General features: G+C 39.6%; 1 protein-coding gene across 4 annotated transcripts in view; it reads left to right on the top strand.

Annotated features, from left to right (window-relative positions):
- The first annotated feature begins 4,857 nt into the window (after positions 1 to 4,857).
- The window catches only part of BTRC (beta-transducin repeat containing E3 ubiquitin protein ligase), a 181,898-nt gene continuing 160,555 nt past the window's right edge, over positions 4,858 to 26,200 (top strand). For all 4 annotated transcript variants that reach the window (XM_046027159.1, XM_046027160.1, XM_046027162.1 and 1 more), the window contains exon 1: positions 4,858 to 4,983. In XM_046027159.1, the coding sequence (XP_045883115.1) occupies positions 4,936 to 4,983 (48 nt within the window). In that variant the 5' untranslated portion in view covers positions 4,858 to 4,935. The remainder of the gene's footprint in view (positions 4,984 to 26,200) is intronic.

Genomic DNA, 26,200 nt, shown 5'->3' on the forward strand with positions numbered 1-26,200 from the left:
CATAATCCTTTTGGGCTTGCTTGCCTTTTTTTTTTTTTTTTTTTTTTTAAGAAAGGGAGCATGAAGGGAAGAGCAGAGGGAGAGAAAGAATCTTGAGCAGGCTCCACATCTAGCACAGAGCCAATGCAGGGCTTGATCTCATGACCTTGAGATCATGACTGAGCCAAAATCAAGCCCCCCTTGTGGGCTTTCTTAAAGAAGGTAAATGTATAGACTGGCAAATTAAAAAAAAAAAAAAGAAAGCTGGATGACGCCAAGTGCAATGGAACAGTATGCTGGAAGTGTAGACTGTTCTGGTCTTTCTGTACTTCAGTTTGGCACTACATGTCCAATTCAGGGTCCATAATAGCCTATGAGCCAGCAAGTGTGATCTTAGATATGTATTCCCACAGATACTCTTAGCGGGTATGTAGGAGGCTGATTGCTGCCGCATTATTGGGGGTGACTGGGAACTGTAGGCTTTGCTGGGAGAGTGGACAGGTAACATGGGGCAAACACATCATCAAGCTACTATGCAGTGTTTAGAAGCAACAGGTTAGATGTACGCATAGCAACAAGAATGGATTTTAAAACCATGGGCAAACCCCCCCCCCCCAAAAAAAAACCCATAGGCACCTGGTGAAAAAAGTATGAAACATAATGCGATATAAAAAATAGTATTACAGGGGTGCCTGGGTGGCTCAGTGGGTTAAGCCTCTGCCTTCAGCTCAGGTCATGATCTCAGGGTACTAGGATCGAGCCCCGCATCAGGCTCTCTGCTCAGTAGGGAGCCTGCTTCCCCCTCACCCTCTGCCTGCCTCTCTGTGATCTCTGTGATCTCTCTCTCTCTCTCTGTCAAATCAATAAAAAAAATCTTTAAAAAATACAGTATTACACATATAATATATAATGAGATATATAAACAATATTTAATAGAATTAAAATTGTAACACATGAATAACTATTTTGCAAGAACCATACTAACAAAAAGGCAAAAATTGTCTATGGGGGAAAGGAAAAGGGAACAAGCTATGTACTAAAAGCAAATAATTAACTAGGCAACTATTTTTTTTTAAAGTAAGCTCCAAATCCAATGTGGAGCTTGAACTCACAACCCTGAGATTAAGACCTGAGCCCGTATCAAGAGTCTGGTGCTTAACCAGCTGAACCATCCTGGTGACCCTAGACAGCTATTTTTTTTTTAAAGATTTAAATCGGACCTTGAAAGATCTAGACAGCTTTTTTTTTTTTTAAAGATTTAAATCGGACCTTGAAAGATGAGTAGGAAAGAGGGAGAAAGGGAAAACTTCTAGAAGTCAGAAATGAATACAGTAAGCTAAGACCCGGGGGCAGGAGTATGCTGAGCAGGTGTGTAGGAGGAATGTCTGATTGGAGCAGGGGACATACCAATTTCAAGTGGGAAGTAGGGTTGGAGAGGGGACTGGGTAAGATTGTGAAGTTCTGAAAAGCCAGATAAAGGAATTTAAACAAAGATAGTGGAGATGGGAGAGACAAAGAAAGATGCAGTAGGGAAGAACTGTGGTGCAAGTGAAGTCTAAAAGACAGTATCAAGGGCACCTGGGTGGCTCAGTCAGTTAAGCATACCCGCCTTCTGCTCAGGTCATAATCCCAGAGTCATGGGATCGAGACCCACATCGTGTGCTCTGCTCAGCACAGACCCTGCTTCTCCCTCTCCATATGTCTACCACTCTGCCTATTTGTGCAGCCTCTCACTTTCTGTCAAATAAATAAATAAAATATTTTTTAAAAAAGTGTCAGAAGTGGTGGAACGAGAGCCTGGAGTAAATATAGAACTGGATTGGAAGTAAATATAGAGAAGTAGGCAAAAAAAGATGATGATAGTCGGGAACAGACTAGTATTGGAGGTAGAGGACGGAAGAGACTTTTTTTTTAAGATTTTTTCATTTATTTGACAGACAGAGATCACAAGTAGGCAGAGAGGCAGGCAGAGAGAGAGAGGAGGAAGTAGCCTCCCCGCTGAGCAGAGAGCTGGACTCGGGGCTCGATCCCAGGAGCCTGGGATCATGACCTGAGCCGAAGGCAGAGGCTTTAACCCACTGAGCCACCCAGGCGCCCCGGAAGAGACATTTTGATAGATTACTGGCTGAATACAATAGACAAGGATGAGTCAAAGAATACTCTGAGGTCTTAAACCAGGAGGTTGGGATAATCTAAGTCCAGTAGTAGCTGTGATTTCTCATACTGGAAATCCAATTTTTCAGTAAAATGAAGCTTTAAAAAGGTTCTAGTGATTCAAGGTGTTCTCCTTGAGCATCTGCCCCATAACAGGCTCATAAGTGCATCCATTTTAGAGTTGGCAGAGACCTTTGTTTTCCAGATGGTCAAGAGAGAGGACCAGGGAGGTTCAGCTAATTGTCCAGTGAACCAATTAGCTGGAGAAAGGATGGGCAAGAACCAGACTTTTTAACATCCAGTCCAATGAACTTTCCTAAGCTATGCTGGATAGGAGAGGGTTCAAAACCAAGGCAGTTTATACTTGGATTTCTCAGTTGGACTGACCATAAGAGGTCTATTTTCAAAAAAGAGAATTTACGCTTTCTGTCCCTAGTCCCTGCCAGCTCACTTCCAATCCATATCCATATGAACTATCTAGCTGATTGTGCTTTCAAACAAGAACTCCTTGGATTTATTTTACTAATCCTTAACTCTATGTGGCTGGACAAAGTGAGGACTGTCACTGACTGCTGGCTTTATCCAGCAGCAGTTTCATACTCCTCTATGGATAACAAAGTCAAATGAATGATCTCTCAACAAAATAGAGTCTTAGGGTTTAAAAGATTTTACCCTCCCACCCAAACTGAAGCCCTCTAGACATTACTTAACAGTAGTCATCTTGCTTCTATATGTTTTCAGGAATGGGTGGTCCATTCCTTTGTCAGTACAGCTCTGATTACTAGAAAACTTTGAGTCTGTCCTAGGCCACTGAACTCTGGTTCAGTGAAAATAGCACAGGCCTTGGAGTCAACAGACTTGGGTTAGAATTCTGACAATGTCATTTGCTGTATGACTTGTGCAAGTTATTTATCTTCTATCAGTCTCTTCTGTAAATTAGGGATAATAATGCCTATTTTACAGAGTTACTATGAATATTAGAGATTGTTACGCATATTAGAGATTATGTAAATTTTAAAAACAGATCTTATTCATGTATTTGAGAGAGAAAAAGAGAGAGAGAGAGAGAGCACAAGCAGAGGGGAGGGCAGAGGGGGGATCCAGTTCCCTGCTGAGCAGGGGCTCAATCCCAGGACCCCAGGATGATGACCTGAGCCGAAGGCAGAGGCTTAACTGACTAAGCCACCCAGGCGCCCCATAATAGAGATTATGAATATAAAATTCCTAGTACATGCCTGGAACAAAGAGCTAATAAAGCGATAGCTATAATTATTGTTATATACTATGTACAAATGCCTTCCAATACTTTCAAACACTTGAATTTAGTTGTCATGTTGTTTCTAAGTGCTCCTTTTCTTGGAGTAAGCATCCACCAGTGAGTTCTCCTGTGGTCATCCTGGCTTTGGCTATGCTCCTGCATACCATGTCTGTAGGACATGGTGCCCATAACTGAACAAAGTATTCCAGGTGTGGTCTGACTGCTTCAAAACAAAGACCATAAGCCTCTATTCCCCAGACACTAGTCTTCAAGCTGCCTAGAACTCCTTTAGCATATTTGGCAACTGTGTCACATACCACTTTATCCTATGAAAACTTGTAGGTAGTTTTCAGGTATATGACTTTGAAATTGTCTCCATTTTGCACTTGTGTAGAACTTTTTAAAAATCAAGAATAAAACTTTTTATTAAGTGAAAGCCCATTATGTATTATGTATGCTGAGTTCTGTGGATATAGAGTTGACCAGAACCAAATATCAACATACTAGGAATGTGCGCTCCACAAGATTGGGTCTATCCTGTTCACCAGTGAATCCCCATTTCTTAGGATGATGTTTGGATACAGTCATGATCTAACTGTTCGTTGAACAGATGAATAAAAGAGTTTACAACGGAAAATTTTCCTGTAAGTAAAAAGGCATTTTCACTAATTCACTTATTTTATCAATTTGGATATTCTGTACTAGCCTATCACTTTTAGCCCAACCCTGGTGTTAAGAGAGTAGGGCAGACCCAATCTCCAAAATAAAATCGTACTGTCCCTTTCAAGGCCAACTGAATACTTACAAGCTTTATATGCTGGATGGCTGTTATATCTCATCACTGAAGGCCCTTAGTGCAAGGCTTCAGTCCCAGGGTTAGCAGTACCAGCCATGCCTTCTGAGCACTAAACACCCAAGAATTTCCTGAGGTGAGTTCTCCTTGGCCCTGACTTCTTGTGGGGGTAGAATAAGGTCCTCAGGAGAGTGTGGGGATGAAAGGTTAGAAGGACCCTTAAATTCTGCGTTGGTCTTTGAGGTGCTGCCCAGACCTCTGAGTTCTCTCACAGTTTTTTCCAGTATTTGGGCTACAGGTGAGGCAATGGTCGCCATCTTGCTATCAAATGCCAGGCAAGCAGCCACTGGCGTCGCTCGGTAACCACGGAGACACCCGTGCCTCCTCCCGTTTCCCATCCGTAGAGGTTGCAAACTACGATTCCCATCAGCCGATTTTCCCTTCTTGATGGCGAGTTGTCTAGATTTGGCTTTCGGCCACCGCGACCGTGCCGCAGTGAACCGCGGGAATTGCGGTTCGCATCGAGCCCTCACTTTTTGCCGCCGGAAATTCCAGCACTACAAATCCCGTGAGCCAGCGGGCTCACGCATGTGCACGGAACAGCTGGTCCTCCCCGGCCCCCTGCCGGTGCCTGAGCGGTAAGAGAGGGCGGGGGGAAGGAAGAGGAGGCGGATCCGGGCGCTGCGTTGGCTGCGGCCTGGCACCAAGGGGGCGGCCCCGGCGGAGTGCAGACCCAGTGGCCCCCGTGATTATGGACCCAGCCGAGGCGGTGCTGCAGGAAAAAGCGCTCAAGTTTATGGTGAGGAGAAGGCGCAGGCCGGGGAGCGGTGGAGGTGGTGGCGTTGGCGACGTCGCGGAGGCTCGGGCCTGGGCCGACCGCCCGCCGGAGAAGGGGGCAGCGGGATCCTGGGCCGAGGCCGGCGGCAGGGGCAGCTGAAGGGACGGGACAGGAGCTCTAGAGAGGAGGGAGGGGGTTGCGGAGAGGACCCGGGGGTGGGGGCAACAGCTCCGCCATCTTGTGGATGAGAGGCCAAGTGACAGCGGGAGCTTAATCGGAGAGGGGGCTCTGGGCGGCGCGCGGAGCCCTGGAGGGAAAGCGGGGGCGTGGGGCAGTTACTGAAGAGCCGAGGAAGCCGAGAGGTGAGACGCGGTGAGGTTGCTGGAAGGGTCTTCTCGGTGTCAGGGTTACGGGTAAGGCCCAGCAGAGGAGGTGCGTTCAGGAGTGGGGAAGGGGAGCGCGGGATAGTGGAAGGAGAAGTATAGGGTGGGGGCGGGGGGGGGGGGTGACGGGCTAGGCGGGCTGCAGGTGGGATCTAAGGGTGGGGGAGAGAAACCCAGGGCAGGTGGGAGACTTGTAGTTCTGTAGAATGTGGGGGGGGGGGGGTGGGGAGGAGGGGAGATAGACTTTGCCTTCAGGGTACAATCCCAGTTTGGCCAAACTAATGTTGACAAACTCTGGAAAGGTAGAGACCTTACTTAGGAGGTTAAGGAGACCTAGGACTATGGTGGTAGTCTCTAGAGAAGGAAGGGGGTGTTGACGGTAAGCCAGAATTACAAATGTCAGAAAAAAGGGATACATACTCTGCTTTGAAAAGAGAGGGTAAATATTGTAGCGAGGACGAAGTGAGGTGATAAAAACCAAGGGGTTGATCTTTCAGGAAAACATGGGTACAGGAGCTTGGGGAAAAAATTAATATCTCATAGGGTAAAACAAAATATAGTGCTAAACAGTAAAGAAAATAAAATATGGGGGCTTGGTGCTATCACTTTCTTAGAAAGGAAAGGCCATGGAGATTACGATTTCAAGACTCTTAAGAAGTGATAAGATCCGTGGGGAAATTCAGGAGATAAGGGGAGATTTAACTAGTGGGGAATAGGAAATGTCAGAATTGGTGGTAACTTACCAGTTTTAGGTTGTATGCACTGTATCCACAGTATGCACTTGGATTGGAATTTGTTGGGTGTATTTAAATCCTTTGGAGCCTAGTTCTTTAACTTTGTATCTGCTTTTCTTTTGCTATGCTTGTTTGGCAAATTTGTGTAGGCTGATATTTGATGCTTTTAATCTGATGCTTCTTGTATATCCTAGGTGTAAAACCAGACTTTGTGGTTACAGCTAAAGAATGATGGAATGCCTAGACTGCTATTTTAACAGGTGGCTTTAGGGATATTGATATTATTTGCAGTGGAGTTTTACTTTTTCAGAAGTAATTGTAACCTGGCACTTCAAATCTCATTTCTTTGATAGTTGTTTTTGCCTGACAAAATTGTTTTGCCAAAACAAATCTAAATAAACATGGGCATTATCCTAATTAAAATTTTGCTTTAAACTGCCCCACTTATAAGAATATGTTCAGAGACTGGTCATATTTACTAAAACTTCATTTATTTTGTATCAGTGCTTTCAAAAACATCTAAAGTTTGAATATATCATTAACAAAATCCCATTAGGTTTGAAGAAGGTTCTTGAGTTTCTGCCAATGTTGAAATTCTAAAATATTAAATTTTTTTGGACTTTAGGAGTAAGAAGAAGTTGCTTGATATTTTACATTATTTTACATGGAATAATCTCTATGCTAAAAAACTTGTATGACAGCTTCTTGATTTAAGTCAGAAAATTAGCAGCTGCTTATTTTTGTTTTCCTACTTAGAGGTTGACTAAGTCCTAATCTTGATACTTGTGTCAAGTTAATGGGATAATGTGATTTATAGATCATAAAGAGGCATTATGAGATCATCTTCTTTACTCCCCATTAGACTTCAGCCTAGGAACATTCTCAACTACTTGATCTCCACTTTGTACCAGTGAGTTAATGTTTCATAATGGTCTCCTGATTGAGTTAAAATGGACCTGGAGATGGCCATGTAGTAGTTTGCAGCTTTTAGGGCACCGCACATTATTAAATGTTGAGTCACTTTCTATAGGAAGAAACCAATTTTTTCTTTGATTTTAGTAACTTTGATTTTTGACCTTGCTTGTTATTTTGGCTACTCCTTGAGAAAAAGACCAACTAGAAGAGGGTCACCAAGAAGGACACCTTAATAACTGAAGCAGAGAATGGAGAGTTAGAGATTTCGTATTTTTCAGCTCAGTTAACAGTCTTATTATGAATCTGAGTAAATTACAACTTGACTTTGGCCCCATTTACCCTGCTATAACATATGTCTTTACTCAGTTTTGAGATAGGAAGATATTTTATTTGGGCTTGTATCAAGTAATTAGTGCATAGTACACAGGGAGGAATGATACTTTAAATCAAATTGGGATTTTTGTATAGTATGTGGCTTTGTTTTGGCCTTACCCCTTTCCCCAGTTTCAAATTATGAATGGCAGTTTTTGTATACGGATGCCCTGATTTCCATGGTTTAAAAAAATGTAAAATTTATTTCAAATGCGAATATGGAATAGATACTGTCTTTCATGAATTTTGCTTATTACAACATTAATGTGGCGCTTTGATTAGGAATTTTACAATAAAATCTTACTACTAAAACTGCTAATTCATAGTTGACCATAGTTCACACATAGTCTAGATTTAAAGTTTACCCTTGGATACTTATGAAAAATAGGCAGAATGTTTAACTTCTAGAAATAAATGATATTAGAGCAGTAGTTCACATTAAGTAACTGTATGCTAATATCTCATTTAGCTTTAGCAGGTCCTCAAGCCCGTTCTTTTTTTTTTTTTTTTTTTTTTTAAAGATTTATTTATTTGACAGATAGAGATTACAAGTAGGCAGAGAGGCAGGCAGAGAGAGAGGAGGAAGCAGGCTCCCAGCCAAGCAGAGAGCCCAATGCGGGGCTCGATCCCAGGACCCTGGGATCATGACCCGAGCTGAAGGCAGAGCTCAAGCCCGTTCTTAACTAATATTTCCTTGGTCAACAAAATTATAATTCAGAAAAGATAAATGGAAACTGGAAGAGGATCTGAGAAGAGAAATGAAAATGACTGAGGGAATGTAGGCACCATTTTATAAGCAGATATTAAAAAAATACTTTTGGGGGATAGAAAGAAGAATGAATTTGAAGTTTATTTTTGAAAACAAACAGGATAAAAAAAATCACAGAATATTAGATCTAGGGAAACATTCGAAACTTGGATGAAATAATTTTAGGGCATATAAAATACTTTTTTATAGAATTGATAGTGAGACAGTATAAAAGGTGACTTGCAGTGTAGCAGACCACCCCACAATTTAGTAGCTTAAACAATTTATTATTTCTCTCAAATTTGTGGTTGGCTGATGGTGTTGGCTGGGGTTCTGGCATACATAGCTGGAATGTTTAAAATGGCTACACTCATGTAGTGGACCACTGGCTAAGAGTTCATTTAGTCCTAATGGCCTTCATTCCTCCTTTATGTGACCCTTCCCCCGCAATTCTCCACATGGCCTTTGGATTCACTTAAGCTGAGTGGCTAGATTCTGCAAAGGAGCATTCTAAGAGACAGGAAATAGAAGGCATTCAGCCAGTTTTCTTGCGTCCTTGGATTGGAAGTCTGAGAATATCACTGTAGGTCAAAGACAGTTGAGGCCAGCCCAGAGTCAGGGAGGGGAAAAAATCTCTACCTGTAGGCAAGAGGAAGGACATGGACAGAGAGGGAAATTGCTGGAGTCCATGCCCTTTTGAGACTGGCTACCAGGGATGCTATTGTAGTTGGGTGGTCATGCTAAAAGTACAAATGGGATTAGCCAAATTTGTGAACAACATTGGGTTTAGTTTGGAAGCATCTCTCTTTTGAGGTTAACTTCTTAAGGTGATCTCCTCCTGCATGACTTACCTTAATACTGTCACTGCAGAAATAATACTGGGTGAATTAATATGATTCAGTAACTTTTCTTACTTGCTTGAGAAATGTGTGTATCTAAAAGTGAGAAATTGCATTTTAAAATAAATACTCAGATTTTTCACTTTTCTTTGAGTCAGTGAGATTGATTGCCAGCTGGTTGGGTGAACATTTGAAACTAGTTCTTGGTTTAAGTTGTCAGAGTTTCTGTGTATCTTTTACCTGTTCTCAATTTAAATTAGCTTTCAGTTTCTTTTCTGGATATTCTTATATAGATATTAAGGTATGAAATTATGAATTATTGATAATTCTTTGTGCTAATTTTTTTTTAAAGATTTTATTTATTTATTAGTCAGAGAGAGAGAGAGAGAGCACAGGCAGACAGAGTGGCAGGCAGAGGCAGAGGGCGAAGCAGGCTCCATGCTGAGCAAGGAGCCTGATGTGGGACTCGATCCCAGGACGCTAGGATCATGACCTGAGCCGAAGGCAGCCACTTAACCAACTGAGCCACCCAGGCGTCCCTTTGTGCTAATTTTTAAAATTTATGTTTGTAATAGATGTACATATTATTTGAAGTGAATTATTAGATGTAGAGAAAATTCTGCTTTGAATGTTTGTCAGATTTTTATTGCTAAATTAGAAAGTAAAATTTCAAAAGAAGCCACTTATTATTCTATATTATTTGTGTAGTGTTTAAATCCTGAAAGAAAGGAAGCAGATGTGAATTTTTTTTTACCTTGCTAAAGGGAGATGGGACAATATGTAAGATCTTGATCATGTATAGAAAAAATTATTTTATGGTAAATGGCATTATAGTAAAAAAGCATGAAGAAAGAAAAAAATATCTTTGTGCTGTTGAAGTATTTTAAAATTACATCCTTTTTTTTTTTAAGATTTTATTTGAGAGAGAGCGCACTTGAGTGATGGAGTGAGGGGCAGAGGGAGTCTGGAGAAGCTGGCTCCCCACTGAGCATGGAGTCTGACTGAGCCTGGAGCTTGATGGGAGGGTGGGTGCTGGAACCCAGGATCCCGGATCATGACCTGAGCTGAAGGCAGACACTTAACTGACTGAGCCACCCAGGCACCCCAAATCCTATCTATTTTCTAGCAGTATTTTAAGATAGCGCAGAAAGTGCTAAGTGTGAATAATAATTCATTGAGGATGAAGCAGAAAATATTTACCAATGTTTAACAAGTTGGTCACAATAAAGAAAACTGATTCTTTCACCAGCATCCGTAAATTTGAAGTAGAGGAAGGCGGAAAAATATGGGAAAGTTTCACTGGATCTTACCATTTTGACTAGTATTCCACAAGATTCACCTTGTACTTTAGGACTCTGGATAATTCCCCTTACTTTCCCAAAGCCTGACTGAGACAGAAGTAGAACATTTTACAGAGAAGGCTCAGAGATAACAAGTGGAGTAAATACGGAGAGTGATGTTGACTCAAGACTGTGATTTGTTCTCCGGGTCATTACCATCATAGTTCTTGGATTGCCTTCGTATGTGGCCAGGGTGGGAGTGGGAAGTAAGGGAGCAAAAGCCGCAGAACCCTGAGACAATTTCTTCCTGCCTAAGATGAACCTTCTGAGTTGGAATTTCCTTCTAAGGTCTTAGTCCTTCCTGAGATTTGGCTCTCCCTTCAGGATTTACTTCCCTTCTTAGCTTGTGATCTTACCTGACCCGAGTCTTCAATAATGGGGTAACCACCGTAGAAGTGGGAGAGTTGTGTTTTTTTCATTTTTGTTTTTTAAAATATAGTTAGCCATGAGTAGATAACAGCTCCCATTTATTTAGTGTTTACTATGTGCTATTCTTAATTCTTTTTTTTTTTTTTTTAAGTTTCTTTCATTCTTTTTTTAATCTCTACATTCAGTGTGGGCCTAAACTCATGACTCCTGAGATCAGGTGATGCATGTTCTTGTGACTGAGTCAGCCTGGTGCCCCTCAATCCTTTACATGTATTATTTTATCTAATCCTTCCAATAATAGATTCGGTACTATTGTTACTCCCATTTTCAGACAAGGAGACTTATTCTAGAGAGAATAAGTAATTTGTACAAAGTCACTCTGTTAGTAAGGAGTCTGACATCAAACCCATGCAGTCTGACTTAGTACCCTGACTTACATTATATTTAATCCTTGAAGAGCAGAGAAACAATGGACTATGATGGCGTATTTCTTTGCAAGTCATATGGTGGCTGGAGTGGAAGAGTTACTTATCCAGACTTACATGTAGATTTTCTAATCATTTGAATTATTGAGGAAATGGAGTTAAGTCTTTACAGTTGTCAGAGTGTCACTGTATCAGTTAGCTGTTGCTAAGTAATAAAACACACAGTATCGTGGCATACAATGATAACCATTTATTCTCATGAATATGTGGATTTGCTGTGTTTTGAATGGTATAGACTGGACTTAGTTGGGTGACTCTGGACTTGGCTGTTCACTGTTACATATGATATTCTGGAACTCAGACTAAGGGAATGGTGACTTAATCAGGCAAAACTGTTACAGCTACAGCAAAGGCACAAGGGAGCAAGTCCAGTTATTCACGTAACTTTCAGTCATTGGTCCTGTCACACCTGCCAGTATTCCATTAACCAAAGCAAGTTACATGGGCAAGCCCAGAGTCAAAGGACAGGAAAGTATACTCTGCCCATAGAAGGCATGTGGGGAGGGAGTAACTTGTATAATAATGTACTACAGTAACAATTATCTATAATATAGTCTAGTATACTTGATTTATAGAACGATGAAATGCTTACTGTGACAGCTGTTGTGCTTTCATTCTGCTCATTGTTGTGCTATCCTGATTAGTGCTTTCTCACTTTGGTTACTGAACAACACCCTTGGGTTGGATACTTTTAAAATCACCATTTTACTATAGCAGGTAGCTTTGCATCATGTTATGTAAAATTTAAAAAAAAAGGCATAAAGAAACAATTAGATTCTTGACATTAATCCACAGTGATGCCCTGAAAAGTTCATCAGTATTACAAGCTATTCTTCTGTCCTTGGGAAGGATAAAGTTGATGTCATTCCAATGACATTTGTAACAGAATTTGAACTATAACAGAATTTGAATCAAGGTCATACATAATGCTCTAACAACTCCCTTGGTAGGTTTAGAGCTCTTAAATCCCTTCTCTGTTCCTAAATTTGAGGCTGTAAAGGTATGGTACTGATATTTTCAGATGTCTGGAGGACAGTCAGGCTTTCACTGAAAAGTCACGGAAACAGACATCCAGGAATTATATAGCACACGGATAATACTTTTGGAACACAGATGCACAAATCCTTGTACTCAGGAACTAACACATCAACACTAATCTATTAATGTGGTTATTTGTTAGATTATGGGTAATATTTCAAAATATTTAACGGCATTTGAAAATGTGCTAGTAAACACAATAACATTACTTAGGGTGATTTTTATTTTCTTTGAATTCTTTTAAGTTTTCTAGATTTTCTACAGTGAGTATGTATTGTTTTTAGTCAGAAAAATTTAAATTTAGTATACTGAGTGCATATATTTATAAAATAAGTACCCCAAATGAAGACCTGCGTTTCATCATGGATTGCAGTGTAGCCAAGCTCATTTTCTTAACTGGAAAATGGGCAATTTTTAGTCTTACCTACTTGAATAATAATTATCTTTTTTTCTCTTTTTTTCCCCTTCTGAGTTCATTTTATTTTAGTTATTTATTTTTAAAAAGATTTTATTTATTTATTTGATAGAGAGGGAGAGTACAAGGAGAGGGAGCAGCAGAGGGAGAGGGAGAAGCAGGCTCCCCACTGAGCAGTGAGCTGGATGCGGGACCATGGACTTAGACCCGGGGATCATGACCTGAGCCGAAAGCAGTTGCTTAACCAACTGAGCCACCCAGGTGCCCCTCAGCTCATTTTAAATTGTAAATTGCCATGTATAGTATGTTAATTGATCATTTATACAATTAAACTCCTATATGTATCCAAGGTTTTCTTTGGAAATTTAGGACTGTATGTTCCGAGGTTGTGCTGGAGCATTGCATTTTCCTTTTAAATATTACTTGGCAAAATCACTGGGTTGACAGCTGAAAATGAGGCCATGATAGTTGGCATGCTACATGATTTGATAAAAATGTGAACATAAACTGAGTTGTAAAACACTGTGTTATATGTGGAGGGAGGTGGTTATGGGGGCAGGAGGCGATGAAGATACAAAATTAAATAAAACTCTCTCCTCTAGAACTTCACAATCTATTGAGAAGATAGGAATTTATAATATTTTTTAAGTCATACCAGTAAGTGCCAGAATAGAGGCAGAAGTGCTGTAGAAGTTAACAGAAGGGAAATTAGTTTCAACTGGAGAGATCTTTAGACACTTTGTGGAAAAAGAAAGCTTCATACTGGATTTTGTAGAATAGATAGGTTTTGATAGACTTGTTTTTGAGGTAGGCACTTCCAGGAAGAGGGAGTAGTTTGGGTAAAGGCTAGAAAATCAAGAGATCGGCAGGCCTGGGTTGAGTGGACAACATGAGCATAAGGGGGCATAACAGACAAGAAAGAAAAGAAAGACTGAGGACTGGGGAGTTTGGACTGAATCCAGTTTGTATGGAAAAATAATATTCTGGTGTACTTTGTGGATATATCTATGTAAGCCTTTTAGAGAAGCAATTATACAAAAAGGTGTACAAGTCTAAGTATATAGCTCATTAAAATTTCACCTAGTGATCATTTCTGTGTAAGCATTATCTAATAGCTATAGGTTAGTTTTATTTGTATTTAGCCTCATATATGGAATCATTCCAGTATACATACTTCAGTGTCTGGCCCCTTTTGTTCTACATTGTTTGTGGGATGATGATACATTCAGGTTGTTGGGTGTAGTATGTTCATTCTTGTTGCTATGTAGTATTCCAATGTGTGAATATATTTAATATTTTTAGCCATTCTGTTTTTTTTTTTTTAAGATTTTATTTATTTATTTGACAGACAGAGATCACAAGTAGGTAGAGAGGCAGGCAGAGAGAGAAGAAGGGAAGCAGGCTCCCTGCTGAGCAGAGAGCCAATGCAGGGCTCTATCCCAGGACCCTGGGATCATGACCTGAGCCGAAGGCAGAGGCTTTAACCCACTGAGCCACCCAGGTGCCCTAGCCATTCTGTTGTTGATGGACATTTGGGTTATTTCCAGTTTTTGGCTACTGTGAATTGTGCTGTTATGAATAATCACTTTTTACACTTCCTATAGCAGCATGTGGGAGCTCCAGTTGCTGCATGTTCTTTTAACACTCACTGTATACTGTCTGCCTTTTTCAGTTTAGCCAGACTAGTAGATGAATCGTACTATCTTGCTGCTTTAATTTGCATTTCCTTAGTGACCATTGTAATCAAGCACCTTTTTGGGTTTATTGGCTATTTATTTATTTGAGAGCGGGAGGAGGTGGAGTGGAGGGAGGAAGAGGGAAGGAGAATCCTAAGCAGACTCCACAGCCAGATGTGGGGCTCTATTTTACAACCCTGAGATCATGACCTGTATTAGCTCTTTAAATGTACTCTATTATGAGATGTCAATTTAAGCCTTGGTCATTTTTTTAAATTGGATTGTCTGCCTTTTTAAAATAAATTGATTTGTTCCTTATATTCTGAAAAATACAAATCTTTCATCAAGGATATGGTGTCTTTGTAGGAACAGAAATGTTTTGTTTCAGAATTTCATTTGAGAGATCAGTAAAAAATGTCACAAGGTTTTGTACTACTTACATAGTATTCACAGGATTAACAAGGTTTTTTTTTCCCTCTATGTACAAATAGTTTTAAAAGAATCATTGCAATTAACACCATCATTTTATTAAAGAAAGAGCTCTCTAATGCCGCAAAAGTGGCAAGGATATCATCTCAGAATAAAAGAAACTCTTTGGGGTAGGTAGAGTAAGCACCCCTTGCCCCACCAATCCCAAGTATCTGTGAATGTTAAATTACATGGGGAATTAAGGTAGCAGATGGAATTAAGGTTGCTAATCAGCTGACTTTAAAATAGAGAGGTTATCCTGGATTATTTGTGTTGGGCCCAGTGTTAATCACAAGGGACCCTCAGGGTGTAAGAGGAAGGCAGAAGAACAGGTCGGAGTGATGCCATGTGAGAACTCAGTCCATCATTGGTGGCTTTGAAAATGGGAGAAGAGAGATACGAGCTAAGGAATATGAGCAGCCTCTAGAAACTTGAAAGGACAAGCTAGAGCCTCCAGAACAGAACGCAGTCCCACCAACAACCTTGATTTTTGTCTCAGTGAGAATGATTTCAGACTTCTGAACTACAGAACTATAAAATAATAATTTAATGTTCTTTTAAGCCACTAAATATTTGTTAATTTGTTACAACAGCCATGGAAAACTAATAGTCTTTCTCAAGAGAAAATAGTTACACCTAATTGGAGTGTGTATATTGATAAACACACACACACACACACACACACACACACACACACACACACACACACACACACACACAATATCAGTATCTTTATTTTTAGTGTTTGGTAACCAGTGCAGTGCTTTCTCTTTCTCTTAACATTTTACTCTGAATTAATTTCAGAATTACAGAAGAGTTCCAGGTAAAAAACCAATGATATTTTTTCCTGAATCATTTGAGTGTAAATTGTCACATCACTAAATGCTTCCGTGTGTATTTTCTACAAATAGACCACATTCTACATAACAATAATACAACCGTCAAAATTCAGAAATTGACATACAGTACAATAACATATCTAACCCCAGACCCCATTTAGACTTTGCCAGTTGTTGTGCTCGCTTCGGCAGCACATATACTAGACTTTGCCAGTTGTTCCAGTAATGTTCTTTGTAGCAAAAGAACCCAGAATCATGTATTGAATTTAGTTGTCATGTCTCTTTAGTCTCCTTCAATGTAGAACAGTTCATTAATTTTTCTTTGACTCTTGTGACTATGGCACTTTTGAGCATTATAGGCCATTTCATAGAATGGTCCCTCAGTTTGGGTTTATCTGATTCTTCCTCATGATTGGATCCAGGTTATGTATCTTTGGCAGCAGAAGTACCACAGAAGTGGTAGCTGTAGTTTTACTCCTTGCCTCCTATTAGGTGACACATGATTTTTTATTTGTCTTACAGTTTTGTTCACTTGATTAAGGTGGTATCTGCCAGTTTATTCTTTTAAAATATGTTATTTTTGTAATAAATATTTTATGGAAAGGTTCTTTGAAACCAGGTAACTATCCTATTCTCCCATCAGATTTTCAGTCTGTTATAATAGAATGGACTTATGAATTCCTGTTTTATTTGATGGGCTATAATCCAATATTGTCATTTATTTTGATGCTTAAATTGTTCCCTCTTTGGTCAGTACTTTCAAGCTGCTTCATCTTTTTTTAAACATTTAAAGAAAATTTTTAAAAAGAGTTTATTTATTTATTTGACACACAGAGATCATAAGTAGGCAGAGAGGCAGGCAGAGAGAGGAGGAAGCAGGTTCCCTGCTGAGCAGAGAGCCCAATGCAGGACTCGATCCCAGGACCCTGAGATCATGACCCAGGTGAGCCAAAGTCAGAGGCTTAACCCACTGAGCCATTCTCAGTGGAGAATGATATTTAGAAGCTAAGATCTGGGTGTTTGGTGTGCTTATTGCTGTTGGGGTGTCACTGCTCCCAGGCCCTCTTACTGGACAGAGGTAAGGAATATATGTATGTGTAAACATGCACACATGCATTATATCACTATTATAATTTTATCTATATATTTATATAAAACTGTGAGTTCACACTGATATCTCCAGTTCTAGTCTCACAACAAGGGTTCATTCAGTAATTTCCTTTCTGTAATTATAACTCCCTTTTCTGACAGCAACTTGGTTCTCATCATCCTCAACATATTTTATTAATCAGCTTCCTTGTATGTGACCAATCTCTACTATTGCTGCTCTTCCTGACATCTACCACATGGATGCCATCCTCATCTTACCCAGGCTCCAAAATCCCCTATCAGGCTGTTGCCCCTGCTCTCTGTTTGAACATCTTTCTTACCTAAGGATCTGATACCTTGCACTAGGTTGCTCTTCTCAGTCCATCTGGACCCTAGCACCCTGTGCAGGACTGCCAAGGCTGCCATATTCCTGTATGGACATTTTTTTTTTATCCTGCTAGGGCTCTGACCTGCAGTAGATCACTGCTGATTCTACCACCCCATCTTGTATAGACCCTGTTTTGCTTGGTCCTAGCTAAACTGAATACACATTTTTTATCTTGCAAAGCTCAAACTCCATACCTGTTGAACAACAATTTTCTGTTTCCCTCTCTCCCCAGCCCCTGACAACCACCATTCTACTTTATTTCTATGAATATGGCTACTCTAGATACCTCATAAGTGGGATCATACAGTATTTGTCTTTTTGTGAATGGCTTATTTTTCTTAGCACAATGTTCTAAAGGTTCATCTGTGTGTCAGAATTTCCTTCCTTTTTGAGGCTGAATAATATTCTACCATATTTAAACATCACATTTTGGTTGTCCATTAATATCTTGCCAGACACTTGGGATCCTTCAGTTGTGAATAATGCTTTGACTACAAGTCTACAGATATCTCAAGACCCTGACAAGACTTATTGTTTGAACTGGGATCTGTAGTTTATCTGGAATTAATTAGTTAACGTTTGGTGTGAAGTAGAGGACTATTCAGTTTTTGTTTTTTAAGTCCAGTTGATCCAGTGTCATTTATTGAAAAGATTATTCTTTGTCACATTCCAGGGTCACTTTTGCCATGTATAAATTCAGGAATTCATACTATCTGTCTATTTGTGTGTGTGGGCCTGTTTCTAGGACCCTGTTCTGTCTCATTGTTTTGTTTATTCTTGTGCCAATATCATACTTTTAAAATATATTTGCATACTAGTTCTTGATATTTGATAGTATATGCCCTTCAGCTACCCATCCCCCTCAAGATTGCATTGGCTGTTCTTGGCTCTTTGCATTTCCGTATATATTAGAATCTGCTTGTTAATGTCCACGAAACATGCTGCTATGGTTTTTATTGACATTGCATTGCATTTCTATATAAGTTTGGGTAGAATTGAGATTGTAACACTATTGAGTTCTACAGTCCATGAAAATGGTATATCTTTCCATTTATTTGAGTCTTTAATTTCTCTATGTAGAGGTCTTTGTACATTTTTGTTAGATTAATTCCTGGTTATTTGGTGTTTTTAGATGCTGGGGTTTTATTTTAGATGCTGTTTTTGAAATTTTCTATTTGTTGCTCGTCGTTCAAAGGTTTTCTGTCTGAGGTCCATGGCCCCCATTCAAGATATAAATGCTTGCAAGTACTCTTTTCTGAAAGGTCTCTAATTTACATCTGAATCTGATTCCCACTGAGAGCAGTAACAATAAAGATTAAAGACCACTCTAAGGTTCCCCTTAGAGTGGATTGGACTAGGGAGGAGGGAATAGACAGAGGCAGAGAGGCCACTTAAAGACTATATAATAGTCCAGGCAAGAATCCATGTGGGCTTGAGCTAGGGCAGTAAGTATGGAAAGAAGGAAAGATATTTAAGGAATATTCTCAAGATAGAATGAATAAGGTTTGTCTGGAGTAGAGTAGAAGAAATAAAGAGAAGAGTAAAAAAGGTGTCAGGCATGATTTGTGGCGATTAGCTAAAGGAAAGTTTGTTGTAGTATAGGGAAATGAGTATTTGGTGGGTAAAGATGTTGGAATAGTCCCTAATTTTAACAAGGAGACTAAATTTAAGATATGTTCAAATAGATAAAGATGGGCATAATGATACACTATTAAGGAATTTGCCTTGGAATTTGGGAGGTGAAAAGCTGAGTGATAGGAATTCGTTGTATACTATTCCATACTTTTCTATATGAGTACCCATAATAACAGGTTAAAAGAGAAAGATTTGGGTGCCTGGGTGGCTCATTTGGTTAAGTGACTGCCTTCGGTTGGTTCAGTGACTGCAGGTCATGATCCTGGAGTCCTGGGATGGAGTCCCATATCAGGCTCCCTGCTCAGTAGGGAGTTCAGCTTCTCCCTCTGACCTTCTCTCTCTCAGGCTCTCTCTCTCTCTCTCTCAAATAAATAAGTAAATAAAATCTTTAAAAAAAAAAAAAAAGAAAGATTTATCCACATGTGGGTGAGCCAAATTGAAGTTATCTGGACCACTTGACTCCACTTCCTATATGATAGAAAGATAGGATTCTTCTAAACATTGTGTTTGGTGTTTGAGTAATTTCATGATCACTGTCTCATATTGGGGACACTCTTTTATCAGGATAAGCCAGATAAGGAGGCACAAAGCTACAGAGGCTTTTCATGCTAGCTGAGGTAGTCTAAGTGCTTGGATGTGGCTAGGAGTTAAGGAGAGGAAATTTCGCTAGGCAGATGGAACATGGCATCTCTTGGCAACTCGACCAGATTTGTGGACTCAGAAGTTTAGCAAGGGCAGGATATTCTTTCAGGGGGAGAATAATGACAAGGAATCTGGATGCAGATATTTTGGGGACATCCAGATAGGCAGACAGCATGAGTAAGTACTGAAAACAGGTGGCAAGGACCCTGATTATAAAGTCTGGGATCAGAAGTCAAACTGGAATACCCAGCAAGGACCTGAAGAATTAATTAATTAATTAGTTCATTTATTCATTAGTGCCCACTGTAATTGTCCTACGCTTTACTATGCATAAAAATTATTTGGAGGGGGGTGCCTGGGTCGCTCAGTCCGTTAAGCGGCTGCCTTCAGCTCAGGTCAGGATCCCAGAGTCCTGGGATCAAGCCTCATACTGGGCTCCTTGCTCAGCAGGAAGCCTGCTTCTCCCTCTGCCTGCCCTGCTCCCTGCTTGTGCTCACTCTTGCACGCGCGCTCTCTCTCTCTCTGACAAATAAGTATAATCTTAAAAAACATTATTTGGAGAGAATGTTAAAATACAGTACAGATTCTCAGCTCTTCTCCCTCCAGTTAATTTGGTAGGTCTCAAGAATCTGCATGTTTAACAAGCATCTCAGGGTTTCTGATGCAGATATTTCTCAGATTAGGTTTAGCAAAATGTCTAGTCCACTGTGTCCTGGCCAGTGTACCAGCAAAGAGGGAATGAGGGAATATTGTGGCTAGAACCAAAGTAAAAGGTGAAGCCTTGTATGTGGGGAACATAGCAGGAAGGAACTGAGCTAACTGAAATCAGGAGTGAAGGCAGGGGCTAATCATTTTGTAATACAATATATGTGTATCAAAGCAACATATTGTAAACCTTAAATTTGCACAGTTTTATGTGCCAGTTATATCTTAGTAAAGCTAGGGGGAAAAGAGTGAAGGCAGAATGATACAAACGTCATGGAAGAGGCTTGGAATCTCTTAGAATTCTAATGGATTAGTAGTAGGTTTCTGAAAATAATTTACTTCTGGGGCTGTTTGCAGCTGGAGAAATTATTGAGCTATGGGGGCAGAAAAATAAGCAAGATATGCTATTTATAAGAGGTGTGTCTAGTAGAACAATAGTAGAATCCCAAAATATGGACATGTATGTAAAAATTACATCATAGTACAATTTGTATTCCCTCCTGTGAAATGAAAGTGTTGTGGATAGTTCTGATGTTACTTGTTAATTGTTAATATTTTAATTATAATTGTTAATGTTTTATGACCCTATCACATATTTGAAAATATATGACAGCAGACTACCTCACCGGTTTTTTGTTTTTTTTTTAAGGGTTTATTTATTTTAGAAATCCAGAGAGAGTGTGGGCACAGAAGTTGGAGGAGGGGCAGAAGGAGAGGGAGAGACAGAATCTCCAGCAGACTCCCAGCTGAGCACCAAGCCTGATGCAGGGCTCGATTTCACTACCCTGAGATCGTGACCTAAGCTGAAATTGAGAGTCAGATACTTAACCAACTGAGCCACCCAGGTGCCCCACACCAGTTATATAAAGCTCTTAAGTAAAATTAATGTCAAGGAGCGAATTTTGAGGAATCACTGAAATGTTGCTCAGAGGAACAAGGCATAACTAAATGGGAGGGAGATTTATGAGGAAAGCGTACTCTCTGGTATAATTACATACACTGGAGGTCTTTTGAACAAGGGCCTCAGCCTGACCTCAAGTGACAGCCACACAGTCACAGGCTGTCTTGATAGTTAGAAATTCTCTCTGAAAAGGTCTTTTTATCTCCATGCCTTGGATGGTCATCACCATCCCCCACAGCATCTGAGACTGGGTGTCTGGGTGACTCAGTGGGTTAAGCTTCGGCTAGGGTCATGATCTTGGGGTCCTGGGGTCAAGCCCTGTGTCAGGCTCTCTGCTGGATGGGGAGCCTGCTTCCCCCTCTCTCTGTGCCTGCCTCTCTGCCTATTTGTAATCTCTCTCTCTGGGTCAAATAAATAATTAATTAAAAAATCGAGTAAGATGTAATTTAATATAATTAAATGAGGTAAATGTGATGGTGCTTTCTAGGCCATAAGGATATGATGGTGGTGGTACTTTTACAACAAAAATCTAACACAGAATAATTCACACAGACTTTCAGGTTTTATTGAATAGGCATTGTACCACTATTCCATTTTACTTTTTTTTTTTTTTAAAGATTTTATTTATTTATTTGACAGAGAGAGAGATCACAAGTAGGCAGAGAGGCAGGCAGAGAGAGAGGAGGAAGCAGGCTCCCCGCGGAGCAGAGAGCCCGATGCGGGGCTCGATCCCAGGACCCTGAGATCATGACCTGAGCCGAAGGCAGCAGCTTAATCCACTGAGCCACCCAGGCGCCCCTCCATTTTACTTTTTAAGCATATATTTATTCATGCCTGCTATGTGCAAGTTCAAAAAATTTTTTATTAACATCCAGTAAAATTGAGGGTTTTTTTAGTGTATAGGTCTCAGAATTTTAATAGATGTATGTATGTATGTATGTATGTATGCATAGATTTATGTAACTACCACCACGATCAGGATACAGAACAGTTCATTACCCCTCCCCAAACTCCCTTATACTATATTTCCCCCACCCCATCTCTAATTTCTAGAAACTGATTTATTTTTCCTTATTTTAGTTTTATCTTTTTAGAGAATTTCATGTAAATAGTATCATACAATATGTAATCTTTTGCTTTTGGCTTCTTTCACAATGCCCTTGGGATAGATTCGTCCAAGCTGTTGCATGTATCACTATCCCATTCCTTTTTATTGCTTAGTAGTATTCCATTGAATGGGTTGTACCATATTTTGTTTATCCATTCACCTGTTGAAGGACATGTGGCTTGTGTCTGGTTTTTGGTGACTCTAAATAGGGCTGCTGTATATACTTGGTATAGGTTTTGTGTGAATGTAAATTTTTATTTCTGTGGGGTAAATACCCAGGAGGGGAATTGCTGGGTCATATGGTAAGCATATGTTTAACTTTATAAGAAACTGCCAAACTATTTCCAAGCATGACTGTATCATTTTTTTAAATTGAGGAATGATTGACATATAATTTTATATTAGTTTCAGGTATACAACATAGTGCTTTCATATTTAATAAATTACAGTGTGGTCAGCACAATAAGTCTAATTACAGTCTGTCACAATACAAAGCTGTTATAGTATGAGTGACTATATTCCCTATGCTATACATACATCTCTGTGCCTTTTTTATTTTATAACTAGAAGATTGTACCTCTTAATCCCCCTACCCTACTGCATCTGGCTATTCCATTTTGCATTCGCACAGCAATATATGAAAGTTCTGGTTGCTCACTGTTCTTTGTTAGCCATTTAGATAGGTATATAGTAATATATTATTGTGGTTTTAATTTGCATTTCCCTAATGTATGCCCCAGTTCTTCTTGATGACTTTGTCTGTTGGGAATCAAACACAAAAGATAGTCATCATCAGAAGAATCAGAGGAATGATTATCAGAATATGCTTTAAATTTAGTGTTCTATGAAATATATTCTATGAATATTTTAAAAAGGAGTTTGTGTTATTAAATGTTTATGGTTCTTAAATAAGTGTGGGGTACCCTGAAACCTATGTATAAAGTCTCAAGTAAGCCCTGTGACAGTGAGAGTGAGACCATTTTTTTCTGGTGGCCTTTGGTCTTATATAGAACACGTGGTGGGTTTTAATAAGTTAAAGAGATAAGCAAATGAAAAATAAAAATATCTGGTCAACGTATAATTTTTTTTTTTTTTAAACTTGTGGGCATCATGATCAACATTCACCCATCTCCTTGTACTGGTAGCGTAGGTCAGTAGTATGATTTTGCTTATTCAGGGAAATAATTTAGATAAAGGAAAGGAGGATAGGTCCTTGGATAGTTCCTTGAGTAATAATAATTGACCGTCTCTTGCTTCCTCTCCCTTTTTTATAAATCATCCCAAGCAGCAGTCTCTATTATAAGAAGCAAACCAAATGATTGCTAATTAAATGTTTAGTGTTTATTTTAGTTGGTTATTAGCTTGAGGTCAAATTTGTTTAATGAATGAATATGGAAGAGTTATAGGTTGTTTTGTTTTTTATACATTTTGGACAAATGCTTGCTGATCATTGGTATGTTACTCTGTTTCATGAGCTGGAATGTTGTTTCCTTATTTTTAATGACTGTAGAAGTTTAGTTATTGGCTGTTTGTTTTGATGTTGTTAGGCATGTAAGTACTTTCTTTGTTACCAAGTCCTCAGTTAGGAAATAGCTTCCTGATTATAACTTGTTTTCCTGGAAAATTGAGTCTACTTTAAAGCAGTTTCCAGTAATACATTGCTGCAGAAATAGACTGTCAAGTAGTGACTCCAGTGTAATTTAGAAAAGGTGACTTAAGTAGAAGAACATTGATGCATCTGTTTTTCAAATTGCAGTTAATTATAATGACAGCTTATAAGATCTACTTCATTCTCTCTTGGACTCTTGCCTAGGTTTAAAAATTTTATGTGAGATTTGTGTTAAGAATGGGCAGTTCTAAAAAATATGTTTATTTATTTTGCGAGAGAGAGGATGGGGAAAGAGAGAGAGAGAGAGAGGGAGAATCTTAAGCAGGTTCTATGCCCAGTGGGGAGCCCGCCAGAGGCTCAGTGTCATGACTCTGAGATCATGACCTGAGCTGAAATTAAGAGTTGGACTCTTAACTGATTGAGCCACCCAGGCACCCCTATTTATTTATTTATTTAAAAGATTTTATTTATTTATTTATTTGACAGACAGAGATCATAAGTAGGCAGAGAGGCAGGCAGAGAGAGAGAGGAGGAAGCAGGCTCCCCGCTGAGCAGAGAGCCCGATGTGGGGCTCGATCCCAGGAGCCTGGGATCATGACCCGAGCCGAAGGCAGAGGCTTTAACCCACTGAGCCACCCAGGTGCCCCCCTATTTATTTATGTATTTATTTGAGAGTGAGAGAGAGACTATGTGTGTGTGTGTGTGCGCACGCGCACGTGCATGTGTGCACTCACGGGAGGAGGAGCCGAGGGAGAGAGAGAATCTCAAGCAGACTTCCTGCTGAGCACAGAGCCCACTGTGGGGCGTAATGCCATGACCCTGAGATCATGACATGAGCTCACATTAAGAGTGGGATGCCCAACCAACTGAGCCACCCAGTCGTCCCAAGAATAACAGTTACCCAGATGAATTAATCGAAAAGAATCCCGCTTATCAAATCATATTTGTAAAGGTTTTTGACAGCCTCCAGTGATATCCAGGTTTGGCCTTTTGAAAATCAGATGATTGCTTCACTTTTTATTAAAGTTTGAGAATAGAAACTTTGTATGCAGGTATGTGTCAGAACACTATATGGTAGTGTTCTGAATATCCTTTACCCAACACCTTTAGCTGACATATACTGACTGCATCAATAAACTATATGATCCTTGTTATGTTCATTTGTGGTCATGTTAGAAAGTGTTTCTTTTCTTTTTTTAAAGATTTTATTTATTTATTTGACAGACAGAGATCACAAGTAGGCAGAGCAGCAGGCAGAGAGAGGGGGAAGGGACTCCCAGCCGAGCAGAGAGCTGGACGAGGGGCTCGATTCCAGGACCCTGGGATCACGACCTGAGCTGAAGATAGAGGCTTTAACCCACTGAACCACCCAGGCGCCCCAGAAAGTGTTTCTTTTTTATTATTATTATGTTCAGATAGCCACTTTATAGTAGTACATCATTAGTTTTTTTTCCTCCTTTAATTAATTAATTAATTTGACAGAGAGACAGATCACAAGTAGGTAGAGAGGCAGGCAGAGAGAGAGAGAGAGAGAGAGAGAGAGAGAGAGAAACAGGCTCCCTGCTGAGCAGAGAGCCCAGTGCGGGACTCTATCCCAAGACCCTGGGATCATGACCTGAGCCGAAGGCAGAGGCTTTAACCCACTGAGCCACCCAGGCGCCCCCATCATTAGTTTTTGATGTCGTGTTCAGTGATTCATTAGTTACATATAACACCCAGTGCTCATCACAGCACATGCCCTCCTCAATACCCATCACCCTGTTACCCCATCCCCCATCCTCCTCCCCTCTGAAATCCTCAGATTGTTACCTGGGGTCTAAGTTAAAAAAATGTTTCTTAAGTGTTCTTAAATGGGTTTTACCAATATTTATGGGAAAAATACTCATAATCTTTGAAAGTGTTCTTTAGAAAAAGAATTGGGAATGATGTTTATTTCATTTGGACCTGTTTCTGTTGCAATGTATCATTCAAGTGTAGGCGTAGATAGTATATAAGGATTCATACTTACAGGATCAACTGAGACTTTGATTTTAAATATGTTATAAATTATACATGGAAGGCTGCATAAGATGCTACATATTTTTTTTTTTCAAAGAAGCTTCTTTAAATGGTTCTGTTAAGTGCAGGAATGTTCTGATGATTATCTTTTTAATTAAAATGAGAAATCTTTGTTTAAAGTGGCATTCTTTTTTTTACGGCCTGTTACAGTCTCTGTAACAATCATTTCTTAAGTCTGAACGTTTTATTTCCAGGAATCCATTTATATAAAACTATGTTTAGACTTAATTAAGGAACGATTCTTACAAAGCTTGTAAATAGCCAGGAAAAAAGGGACCGAAAATAAAACTGACATTCACATTTAACAAAATGATTGTTACAAGGTATGTAATAAGCTATAAAAATACAATAAATCCCTTTTTATAAGAGTTCATATTTTTTGATCCTTGTTTTCAAGGGTATTTAAGAAAAATATCAAAGCTCTGCAAAGTGACATCTGTTTTGCTAAATGGACTAGTGATAACTTCTTTTGTCTATAACTG

This window comes from Meles meles, chromosome 13 (genome assembly GCF_922984935.1).
Source record: "Meles meles chromosome 13, mMelMel3.1 paternal haplotype, whole genome shotgun sequence".
NCBI lineage: Eukaryota > Metazoa > Chordata > Mammalia > Carnivora > Mustelidae > Meles > Meles meles.